The sequence below is a fragment of the Zingiber officinale genome, chromosome 4B, assembly GCF_018446385.1.
Source record: "Zingiber officinale cultivar Zhangliang chromosome 4B, Zo_v1.1, whole genome shotgun sequence".
Classification (NCBI taxonomy): Eukaryota; Viridiplantae; Streptophyta; class Magnoliopsida; order Zingiberales; family Zingiberaceae; genus Zingiber; species Zingiber officinale.
The window spans coordinates 104,172,040-104,185,071 of record NC_055993.1 but is presented as its reverse complement, the minus strand read 5'-3'; the positions used below and the strand labels follow the sequence as shown (position 1 = coordinate 104,185,071).

Genomic DNA, 13,032 nt, shown 5'->3' with positions numbered 1-13,032 from the left:
CCGGTCGCCATGGGGAAGGGCCCCACTATATCCATGCCCCACTGGTCGAACGAGCAGGATACTACGGTCACCTTCATCTTCTCCGCGGGTCGGTGCGAGAGGTTGTGGTATTTCTGGCAGGACAAGCAAGTGGACACTATCCGAGCGACGTCTGCCTAGAGAGTTGGCCAAAAATATCCGACCAGCAGTATCTTTCTAGCCAATGACCGACCGCCCGGGTGTCCTCCACAAGTTCCTTGATACACCTCTCGTAGAATGTAGTCGATGTCCTCTGGCCCGACGCATTTGAGCATGGGTCGGGAGAAAGTTTTCTTGTACAGTTGATCCCCAATTAGCGTGAATCTTCCTGCTCTTCTTCTCAACAGGTGGGCTTCCTCCCGATCGGACAGTGTAATTCCCGATCGCAGGAACTCTATCAGCGCTGTCCTCCAGTCATTTGGGAAAGTGAGTCCTTCCATTCGATCGACGTGTGCCACCAGGGATACCTGCTCGATCGGCTGCGAGATAACAATCGGTGATATGGAGCTAGCTAGTTTAGCCAGCTCGTCCGCCACTTGATTTTCCGCTCGGGGTATCTTCTGAATAACCACCTCCCGGAAGTTGGCCTTTAGCTTTTCAAAGGCCTCAGCGTAGAGCCTGAGCCGAGTGTTGCTTATATCGAATGTTCAGGTGAGTTGCTGAGTGGTTAACTGGGAATCCGAGTGAATCAAAACCTTGATTGCTCCGACATGCCGAGCGGCCTGCAGGCCTGCTATGAGTGCCTCGTATTCGGCCTAGTTGTTAGTTGCTCGATATTCTAACCGAACAGACAAGTGCATCTGTTCCTCCTGGGGAGAGATCAGTAGTACCCCGACTCCGCTCCCTTACCGAGTGGACGATCCGTCCACATATATCCTCCAGGTGGAAAGCTGTTCCGGCCGGTCTTCTTGAGCCGCTTGGCCTCTAGATGCTGAGGTTGCTTGTTGCGCCATCCGATCGGCTAGCGCCTTCTGTTGCTGTTCTATTATCTTGGTCGCTCGTGCCTGTATGAGCACGTTGAGTTCTTCTGGAGAGAGCGTCACAGTGTGTTGTCGTCCAGCTTCTTCCATCTTCTTGGCTCGGATTCAGGTGCGTTCTCATAGACGGCGCCAAATTTGATCCTGTCCGAGAGCTGAGTCGATGGACACTGGGAATGTGGCGCTTCTGTTGACTGGTCGAAGACTCCAAAGACATAGATCTCCTGCTGACGTGGACTTGCAAACACAATGCCGAGCCGGGGAAGGGTTCCCCGGCGATGACCCTTCGACTCTCAAGTAAGATCTCCAGCGGAAAGAAGTAGAGTAACGAGGAAATGAGAACTGTAGTTACAGTAAAGAAGTGAGCGTACCTCCGTCGAAGTTTGGGGGTCCTTATATAGGGCTCCCTAGAGGCGTATGCACGCTCGTCGAACCATGCATGTTCCTTAAAGCATATCTGGAATGGACGTGTCAGAAAAGCGTGTCTGACGCCATACTTTAACAACCCGGGCATATCCCTGATGTGACAGTGGAAGGTTCCACTGTACGATTTTCTGTCTGACCATGCTGCCGACCATGTCTCTTGTCGCCGATACTGGTCCCTAAGAAGATACTGCCAACATGTTCCTTTGTCTTCTATAGGGCCTAGTGGGAGAGCCACTCGGCCAATTCGCCGTTCAAGTGAGGTGGCGACAGAGCCGAGTGTTCGCTCGGTCCATGAGTTGCTGGCCGGCTTCACCTTGTCGAGCGAGGGAGCCCTGTCTGCCGAGTTGAGGCCGTGTCCATGGTCTAGCCAAGCGGGATGGCCGCTCGGCCTTCGTTTCTTCTTGCTTTGCCTTATGAACGTCAGAAGCTCGATCGTCAAATCGAACTGTTGAAATGTCGGATCGGCTCAAATCGAACTGTTGAAATGTCGGATCGGCTACTCTTCCGTCTGATCGAGAAGGTAGCTCGCTCAATCAGACGCCTATCCCGCACATTGACTTACTGCTGAGCAGACCACAGCTTACCACCAGATCATTTTTTTACACTCATTTTTGATAATTTTAAAATTAAGGTGCTGCAACTCGTGATGAGTAAAATATCAATCAAAGAGAATTAATAAATCGAAACTTTAATTCGATTAATTTATTTTTTAATATCGATTAATTCAATTAGTACATTCAATTTTAGATTTAAAATATCAATTCCACCGATTAAACCGAACTGAAAATTATCAAACAACTATGATATTTTATCAATCTATTAATAATCTCAAACAGTGGGTGTTATATAATATAAAACATACATCAGTCAACTAGTAATGATGACAAAATCAATTATTTCGATTTTCCACCAAATTAATTAGTGTTTTATTGATTCTATTTACTACTCATTTTGATTTTATAGAATAAATTGAATTTAGTTATTAACCAATTGCACTCCTACCCGCTGCAATCCTCAACTGCCGTCGTCCTCTTGCCGTGCTGCCTGCCACAGCTTGCCGCCTGTCGCCCCCGCTGCCACCTCCGACTGTCACGCTGCCGCTGCTGCTCACAGCCCAACCGCCGCTGTCTCCACCGCCGCCGCTGCCACTAACTCCGCCGACCACTACCGCTGCTGCCACCTCCAGCAGCCACAGGAAGCTTCACGGCGATCTACATGTGTGATGGAATGCTGGGCTGCTTGGTAGCTGCCTGCTGTCACTTCCGCACAGCCCAGTTGTCGATCCAGCACCGTCTACCGCCCACTGCCATCTCTAGCCACCGCTCCTTCACGTGCCACACAGTTTCACGGCAATCTACTTACTGCCACCTCCCCACAGCCCAGCTTGCTCGTTCGACAGCTCCGATCTCTCAAAGGATAATTTCAGAAAAAAAAAAATACGTAACCTCTGTAATCGAGAAAAACCTTAAAGTGACCTATGATTTCTGATTCCGGATTCGATGCCAAAATTGATGACATTTACCGACATTTCAGAATCAAGAAACTTCGAAATCCAGAAAACCTCAAACCAAATACGTTTATCTTGGATTACCATAAGCGAATAACCTTTATTATATATGATACAGCTGAACTAAACACGCCATCAGAATAGAGTTTCATTATAGTTAGGTTGCACCTCAAGATCATTTTCTAGTGTAGTCTCATAGACAGTTGTCGTGCACATCACATGGGTAGGCGAAGAGCAAGCCCATTTGGGGGTTTTACTAGTGGTACACTACAATAACAAAAAAAAAAAAAAAAAAAAAAAAAAAACCCTAAACCAGCGAAGGAATATTACCAGGTAGATTACATCAATAACCAGTGATATTAGTAAAAAAAGAAAAGATGACAAGTCAAAGAATCAGAGACGAAAAAATGATGGCAACCTAAAAAAAAAAAAACAGTTTACATTCTTGCATATAGCTAGTGTCAATACTGAATCGTGTGTAATGGAAGTAACAGAACAAAAAACAAAACCATGAAGCTGACATGTTTCAGTTTCTGTAATAATAATTCCAGCAGATATGATTGCTGCCTAATATAACTGTTTCTTTGGAGAACTGTAAGTACTTCACTACATGGTCACTAATAAGAGCCCAATTACTGGCGTAGCACCAGTTTCTTAAGGTGGATCACTTGGATCACATGTTCTTCCTATTTGCTTTAACCGACCTGTGGTAAAAATCAGCAACCTAAACCTGCAAATCTACTTTAAGCTAATTCATGAAAAATAGGCCTCGTTAAGCTTTTGCATATGCATATGCTACGATAGATATGCATGGCAAAAATTAAAAACCTCCAATGGAAGCAATCTATGCTGAATAAGAGTTGGAAGAATGAGCATACATATATATATATATATATATATATGCTGAATCTGAGTGATAATGAGCACAGTTTTGTATTATAGAAAAATTCAAATGCCGAAGTGTTTCTAACTAATCTGCTGAATAATGTTCATGCTTGTAACTAATAAAAATGGGCAAAAACTCAAAACAAGAATCAAATACAGCATATCATCCTAGTTCAAATGCAGAAAAGTTCAACTAATTCTGTGAATGTTTCATGCTTTTAAGAATTTAAAATGCAGAAAATTTCCAAAGATCAAATCCAGAGAAATATTTTCTTAAAACTGTTCAATGTTTCAGAGATAGTACACAAAGCTCCATAGGATAACAAAGCCAGAAGAAAACTTGCTTATAAAAAGGGAGGTAGTTGGATCACATATACCAAATACTGAATTATTGCATCTGCAACTCCATCATGCTCAGCAACTCGATAAATGGTTGTGGAACAAACGAATGTAAGCAATCACAAAGTGAGCTTTTGATGCTGATCAACAGCATATGTATGTTCCACTAGCAAAAAAATGGCTAACCTCATTGAAGTTTGCAATGCCATCCGAAACTGGTCTCAGAGATATGCCTGACAGCGTTGTAGCTCCTTCAACAGAGAACTTCACCATCCCGACAACTTCAAGTTCACCTTCTGCCGAATCCTGATCGACTGGCATTCTTGCTCTCAACCGGCCTGGAGCACCCTTGGGAGGGATATCAGGGATGTGCCACCTGATCTCCCTCTCTGCACGGATTGCCTTTGGCGCTACCTCAAGCAGCGTCGGCTCTACAGGAAGCTTCAAGGTAAACGTTACGTTGGTCAATGGCGTGAGCAACGATGGGTTGGATACATATTGTATCATTGCTCTGAGAAGTTTTCCAGTGTGGCGCTTCACAAGGCGAATCCTCAGTGGTATTGGGGTCGATCGAGGCTGCAAGCTATATAGAAGAAGAGGAATGGGTTCTTCCATGGATGGAGTTCTGACGTGAAACAACCCGTTCTCGAGGCTGCTTATACGAGAACTTTGCAGCGCAGCCCTCTTGATGCAGGATGTGCCTTCGAGTCGGAAAGAGAACTCCGTCTCCTTCCCAGAAGCCTTTTTCGGTGGCAGTGTTCGGAGAAAGATGGTGCCTTTCAAGCCCACACGAGAAAGAAGAGACTCCTTGAACTCGACGTTGATTTCCTCAGCGATGTACATCTCGGGGCTAGTCATCTCCTTTGTCTTCGTTACCAATAGATTCTCGAGTGGCGTGCCGGCTCCTGCTGCGGCAGCGGTGGCAGCTGCAGGGCTCGCACCGGTGGCGAGCAGTTCGAGACCTGTGAGACCCTCGGTTTGGGGTTTCTTCTTTGTGGTTGTGATGAACTCTGAGGCGTCAAGCCCGCCGCCGAAGGGGGTGTTCCCTTCGATTCCTTCGAACGCTTCCGAAAGGGAGGCCTCCTCGTTGCCAAACTCTATCCCTCCGTATTCGCCTTCAAATCCTTCCACGCCGATGAACGTGGGCTTCGTGGCTTCGGCCGGAGGAAGCGCCGTGACCTCGAGGCCTGCAAGGGCGAGAGTTGGATCCGCGGTGCTGGCGGCCAGATCTTTGTTCTTCTTGAAGCCTCCGACGAGGGCCTCGTCGGGTTTATCGACGCGATCGCTAGCCGCGAAGGGGTCCTTCTGCTCTGGAGTGGCCTCCTCCGGCTGGTCCTTCTGATCCTCCGGTAGAGAGGGAACGGCAGGGGCGATGGTGGCGGCGACCTCGTCACCAGCAGCAATGGTCTCGGTGGGGAGCTCGAAAGAGGCAGAAGAAAAAGCGTCGAGGTTGGCACGACGCTCGGTAGAGAGAGACTCCGCACCGCCAGCCCAAGAATCAGCGCCACGGACGCGGTTATCTGCCTCGACGGCGGTATGGACCATCTTGGCGATGTTGTCGCCATGGATGGAGGAGAGGATGTAAGCGAGACGGACGCTTCCAACGCCGCGGAGAAGGATGTCTAGGGCCATGTACACCTCAGGGTACTTGCGGTGAAGCTTCTCGGGGGTGACGTCGACGCCGCGACAAGCAGCGACGACGACGGAGACGGCCTGGTTGACGGTGTTGATGCACTCAAAGAGGTTGGAGTGGTGGTCAGCGGTGGTGATGCCGAGGACATATACGGAGTTGACGAGGCGATAGACAACGCGGTACTTGCTCTCGACACCAACGACGAGCTGGCCGCCGGAGGCTGCGAGGGGGTCGTCGCCCAGAGAGGAGTCAAGGTCATCGGTAGAGGAGGAAAGTGAGGTGGCCGCGGCGGTGGCGGAGGATGAGGAAGGGGGATGGCCACGGGCGGGGCCAGCGGTGGACGAGAGGGAGAAGCGAGCCTGGCGGAAGGCGGAGAGGGCAGCCAGAGCACGGGCGGGAGGGAACCACTCGCGGGTTTGGAGGAGGATGTCGGGGCCATTCGCAGGCTGCAGGGATATGGCGAGGCACGCCATGGGAAATCCTCAGATCAAGCAAATCCTCGGTAGAGATCGGATCGGGGTCGGCGGTGGCGGAGGAGGATGACCGGCTCGCAGATCTCAGATCTGGAACTGATGGATTGGGGATTGGAATGGGAAGAGAAAAACTATGCGAGCAATTAGCCGTACAGGGACCCCCGCATAGGAGCGTGACATGCGAGAACATACTTGAGCCCTATTTGACCAGCAAACTAATTTATTTATTTATGCAAACTATAAAAAAAATCTTCTTATAATTTAGTTAAGGAATAAGTTAATCTGATAAATAAAATTTATCTTCATTTTTATATACAAATAAAGAGACAGGATATTCTAGATCATTTGTTATGATCTAAGATATGTGTCATTCGTATTTGTAGTTGGATCATAATTGTGATCTGATTATAAATGATTACGATCTTTTTTTTAGATTTATCGTCCCATCAGATTATAATTTTTTGATCGGAGTGGGCGACCGAAAGTCGCCCGAAGGCCTCCGGTGGTGGATAAGTGGTCAGGTTACTGAGCGTTGAGCGATGGTGTCCTCCGGAAAGCCTCCGGTGGTGGATAAGTGACCATGTTATTAGGCGCCGAGCAAGGGTATCCTCCGGGAGGCCTCCGACCGCCCGCTCCGAACAAAAACTATAACATGATAGGGACGATAAACCCATGAAGGATTGCAACCATTTGCGACCGGATAGCGATCGCGATCACGATCCAACTGTAAATACGAATGATACATCCCTTAGATAAAAAAAAAAGATGATCTAGAAGATTTGTGCTCATAAATAAACTGTATTTGTATATGTCAGAATAAAAAATTTAAAGATAAAAATTAAAAAACATATATTCTTTTATCAATATTTCTCTTTCAAATTTTATGTTCTCATTCATAAAATATAAATCAAGGATATTTAATTATATTGTTTGATCCTGTCCGCACACTGAGTCGATAGAAACTGGGGACGTGGCGCTCTCTGCTGTCTCCCAGTGATCTTCGCAGCGACGTAGCCTCCAATGAACCTGCAACAAAGTCGGGCCAGGAAGGGGTTCCCGGCGACGACCCTCCGACGCTCAAGTCAGGCGATGACAAGAAGAGGCAGAATAAACACTGTGGCTACAGTAAAATAGGAGAGAAATCATACCTCCGTCGAAGTCCGGGGGTCTTTATATAGGACCCCGGAGAGGCGCGTGCACGTTTTCCAAAGCGTGCACGTTCCCAAAGCATACCATGGAATGACTGTGTCAGAAAAGCATGTCTGACATCATACCTTAATTATCCGAGCATATCTCTGTCATGGCAGTGGAAACTTCCTCCGTACGATCCTTGGTACGGCCCGACCGCCGACCATGCTGCTTGTCGGCGGAACACGTCTCGAGAATGATATCACTAGCTGCCCCTTTTGTCCTCTTCTAAGCCCTTTGTCTTTAACCGGGTCGGTCGGGCTGATCGCTCGGCCTCCCGGGCGCCCGGGTATACACGTGTCTCAGACCGGGTGAGCCGGTCGATCGGTCATATACTCGGATGGGGGCCCCGGCTAGTTGTTCTGTCGTTCGGCCTAGCATCCCAGCTACTCTGCATAGCGGTTCCTATATAAAGGAGCTTGTGAGCGTCGGAAGCTCGACCCGAGGTCGAGCTATCTTCATGCCGGTCCGGGGTCTACCCAGGCCTGTCAGCCAAGAGATTCCTACCTGCTCGGCCGAACCTTTGACTTCCTCCCTTCTCGATCAGACCTTTGACTCTTTCGTAGCATTGACCCCTTCCTCTGTAGGCCCCCGCTCCTTACCATCGGATCATTGTTTTTATAAAATAACTCTAAAATGATATTTTAAATATAAAATTATAGGTGAGATATTATTTTGGTAATTTTAAAAAGAAAATAATTAATTTTTCTATCAAGATAAAATCATATTGATGAGCACAAGTCGATATGCGATATGATCAGTGATCCTGTCCGAGTGCTGAGTCGATGGACGCTAGGGACGTGACGCTCTCCGCTATCCTCTGATGATGGTGTAGACCTCCGGCGAACCTGCAAAGAAGCCGAGCCGGGAGGGGTTTCCCGACGATGACCCTCCGACGCTCAAGTCAGACAGTGAAGAAGAAGAGGAGCAAAGTAACGCTAATGTGGCTACAGTGATGAGAATCGCATACCTCCGTCGAAGTCTGGGGGTCCTTATATAGGACACTAGGGAGGCGCGGGCACGCTTCTCTATGCGTGCACGCTTCTCTATGCGTGCACGCTTCCCCAAACATACCTCAGTAGAGTTGTGTTAGAAAAACATGTCTGACGTCATTCCACAATCGTCCGAGCATATCCTTGACGTAACGGTGGAAACTTCCACCGTACGATACTCTATCCGCTCCGACCGCCGACCATGCTGTTTGTCGGCGGCAAGTGTCTCGAGGATGATGTTACCAGCGGTCCCTTTTGTCCCTTTGCGCCTCTTGCCTGTTCCCGGGCCGAGCGGACCGGTCGCTCGGCGCTCATGGCCTCCGGGAATGCGCATACCTTGGACCGGGCGGGGAAGCCCTGCTCATGTGCTCAGATGGGATTGCGCCTTATTGTCCTGTGGCTCAGCCGAGCGGCCTGTCCGCTCGGCCAGAGACTCTTTTAACTTGAGCATCGGAAACCCGACCCCTGGTCAGGCTGTCTTTCGTCCGACCTGGGAGATCCCTGGCCGGATGTTCGGTCGGCCGGATGCTCGGTCAGCCCTCCAGTCCGCTCGGCATAACCTCTGTCCGCTCGACACGATCTTGGGGTTGACCCTCTTGACCATTGACCTCCACGTGTCGTTGACATCTGTCCGCTCGGCACGACCCTGGGAGATCCCTGGCCGGATGTTCGGTCGGTCGGATGCTCGGTCGGCCCGCCAGGCCGCTCGGCATGACCTTTGTCCGCTCGGCACAACCTTGGGGTTGACCCTCTTGACCATTGACCTCCATGTGTCGTTGACCTCCCGCCAACGAGGGTCCCCCGTCCTTACCACCGGATCACATGCCTCCCCCTCAAGTCTAGTCGAAGGAGGCGCTAAGTCCGACTGACTGGACTATGAGTTTGGCCAAGCGACAGCCATCCTGCCATTCCCGAAAGTGTATCTCCGCCTGGCCACTATGGGGTCGAATAACGCTGGTCGGCTAATTGCCGAGGGCTGCCCAACTGGTTTGTCGATGGCCTGCGATGATGCCCGCGGGATCTTCTCGAAATGCATGCAAATCTCCGCCAATATGGTTGAGCACGCGGGTTCTGCCTCGTGATGGGGCTCATTAAATACCTTCCTCTGACCGAGTGCCACGTGGCACTGTTGACGTCATCGTACGGTTGTTGCCTTACACCCGATGCGACGTTCATTGGTTTGAAATGGACGGTTGGATGCGGGCCTCGGGTTATGTGACCTGCATCCAACGGATCAGGAGGCTCGGGCTCGACTTTATAAAGTCCTCGTCGCCTTCTTCCGCCGCACTTTCGCTGTCGCGTGCTCAGAAGCCTTTTCCTGCGCTCCTTGCTCCGGTGACCTCGTTCCTCGGCACTCCGGCGACCCCTTGCCCTCTTCTTTCGATCCTCATCTTTTTTGTTCTTGCCTTTCGGTCACTATTCCGTTCGTCTTCCCTGAGCCTTTGCGTTTTCTTCCGATCCCTGCCTTCTCTACTGTCCCGGCGATGGCTAGCTCTTCCCAGCCCGCGGACCTGGCTCTCGGCCCATGGTATACTACCATGGAGTCGCGGTTCGATCGGCGTGATGCCGAGAGCCTGATAAACGCTTTTGACATCCCTTCTGATTTCGAATTGATTTTACCCTCGCCTTCCGCTCGGCCGCACAAACCGCCGCGCGGCGCTATTTGTTTCTTCCGTGACTAATTCACAGCCGGTTTGCGGTTTCCTCTCCATCCCTTCATCGCCGAAGTTTGCGATTTCTTCGGCATTCCGCTCGCCTAGTTGGTTCCCAACACTTTTCGCCTTCTGTGCGGAGTTGTGGTATTATTTAAGATACACAACATTCTCCTCCGCCCGGAGATCTTCTATTATTTCTACTATCCCAAGCAGTCCGAGCCGAACACTTATCTGTTTCAGGCTCGGCCCGGTTTAGTCTTTTTTGATAAACTGCCCTCTTCCAACAAACATTGGAAAGAGTACTACCTTTTTCTTCGTATTCCCGGTCGGCTTCCTTTCCGGACCAAATGGCAGGTCGGACCGCCCACCTCCCCCGAACTGAAGAGGTATAAAATCCGACAGGATTATCTTCAGGCAACCAATATGCTCGTGGGTCTGAAGCTCGACATCAACAAGCTTTTTCCTGAAGGCGTGATGTATATGTTTGGCTTGAGTCCGAGCCGGACCCCCCTCCCGAGCAGCTTTGGTAAGAAATTTACTTGTGCATTTGTCTTGAGTTCTAACTGATTTTCTTCCCCTTTCCTTGCAGCGAACATCGTAATGGAGTCTGTGCTGTTCAGGATCTTGAAGAGAAAAGCGGTGGCGCTCGAGGCGGCCGCTGCCAAGGAAATGGAGCAGTTGGGCCTCGCCCCGGTCGGCTCTCACGAGGGTGAGAGAGAGGCAAATGCTGGGGAGTCGGCCGCTCAGGCTTCGCCTACGGAAGTGACGGGTGGTGCAACTTCCAGCCAGGAGCCAACCGTTCGGGAGGTGGGCTCCGATCCGGAGGACGAGCTCCCACTCAACCAGAAGAGACGGCGTGTTGAGATGCCCCTCCGTTCGGGCACCTCCGCAGTGCAAGCGTCCGAGCGGACGGGCACCCCATCTCCCCGCGGCAAAGCGCCATCGGTCGAGGCGCTCTCCTCCGACCGAACCCCCTCCCAACTGGATCCGCTTGCTGACCCCATCGAAGCGGTGCCGGTCAGCCACCTTCCTCCTGTACCCCGCCGAGACCGCCGCTCCGGCATTCTGTCCTCGATGTCCAGCCCGGCCTCCGATCCCTCGGCGTCCGCTCACACTACTCCGGGGCGGCGCCACACTATTAAGGCCACTTTGCACCTCCCCACTGAGGTGTTTATGGCCGAGTTAGATCAGCCAACGGCTCCTGAACACATGATCACTATCAAGGGGTCCCTTGCTGTGATGTGGGCGGACGCCCGGGCCCGTGTTGCAATGATACCGCTCGACAAACTGGCTGACAGCCACATGCAGCAGTCCACAGGGGTAAGCCTCATTTTTGCTATTTTATGTAGTCTTCCCGGTCTGCATTTTAACACTCCTGCGTACATCAGAGATGGGCGGAAGACATCGCTGTCGCCAACCGCTTGGCCATGGTGGGGGAGGAGCTGAAGAGACTGAAGAGTCCGGACGACCTGTCTTCTTCTCAAAGCCCGTCATATGCCGAGCTGCAGAAGGAGCTTACGAAGACCAAGGAGCAACTAAAGGTCGAACGGAAAAAGACGGCCGACCAGACATACATGCTACACCAGCTTGACAAGCAGGTCAAAACTTATGACCGCAAGATAGAACTTGCGACCACTCGGAAGAATACCGATATCGTCGATTTGGAGGCGAAGAATGCGGAGGCCCGCGCCCTGGAACAGCGGGTAAAGGAGTTGGCGGATCTGCTGGACAGAGAAAAGAAGGGTCGTTCGGTCGAGGTGGCAGCTCTCAAGGACGATTTAAAGGCCTTGCAAGAGGCTCTTGACGCTTCCCGTGCCGCCTTCAAGGAGTACCAGGAGGCGGAGCCAGGCCGTGTCGTCACCTTGAGGCAGAAGTACATCCGCTCGGTGGAATTTGCTGAGAAGGTCTACGACCGAATGGTCATTGCCTTCGAGTTGGCCATCACCGCCACGACGGACTATCTGAAGTCCAAGGGTCAGCTCCCCAAATCCGTGGTCATCCCTGCTACGGAGCATACAACGCTTCTCACCACCATTCCGAAACATGTTTTCAATTATCTTGAATGAAGTGTTTTCTGTAATCCTCACGATCGGCGAACTTATAACTGTAACTTTGGAATGCCAATTTTTGCTCTGTTAGCCTTCCATGAAGTGTTTCTTGTAACTGCACTGCTCGGTCAAACGATCTTCCTTCCGCATGGAACTTCTGTTAGTTTTTCGTTGAAGTGTTTTTTCTCAACTGCGCCGCTCGGTCGAACGACCTTCCATTCCGTTAGCTTTTCGCTGGTCGGCGCTGGTAGGCGCATGCCATTGTTTTCTCCTTGTCCTTAGGATCAAAGCTTGCTGATCATCGGCCCTAGACACTGGGCTTTAGTATATCTGTGCGACGCTGTCTCGTCTGGGGGGTTTATAGTCGCCGGTTCGACTCTAGAGTCTAACGTCGCCGCTCGACGGTCTTCCGGCCGGGGGATTTATAGTCGCCGGTTCGACTTTAGAGTTTAACGTTGCCGCTCGACGGTCTTCAAGCCAGGGGGTTTATAGTCGCCGGTCCGACTCTAGAGTTTAATGTTGCCGCTTGACGGTCTTCAGACCGGGGGGTTTATAGTCGCCGGTCCGACTCTAGAGTTTAACGTCGCCGCTTGACGGTCTTCAAGCCGGGGGGTTTATAGTCGCTGGTCCGACTCCAGAGTTTAACGTCGCCGCTCGACGGTCTTCCGACCGAGGGGTTTATAGTTGCCGATCCGACTCTAGAGTTTAACGTCGCCGCTCGACGGTCTTTCGACCGGGGGGTTTATAGTCGCCGGTCCGACTTTAGAGTTTAACGTCGCCGCTCGATGGATTTATAGTCGCCGGTCCGACTCTAGAATTTAACGTCGCCGCTCGACGGTCTTCAAGCCAGGGGGTTTATAGTCGCAGGTCCAACTCTAGAGTTTAACGTCG

At 50.8% G+C, this 13,032-nt stretch overlaps 1 protein-coding gene across 1 annotated transcript; it reads right to left on the bottom strand.

The window, feature by feature from the left end:
- Positions 1-4,038: 4,038 nt before the first annotated feature.
- LOC121975850 lies at positions 4,039-6,424 on the bottom strand. Its single transcript, XM_042527741.1, has one exon. It carries the CDS (start codon positions 6,256-6,258, stop codon positions 4,297-4,299), a length of 1,962 nt encoding a protein of 653 aa, XP_042383675.1. The 5' UTR covers positions 6,259-6,424; the 3' UTR covers positions 4,039-4,296.
- Positions 6,425-13,032: the final 6,608 nt, after the last annotated feature.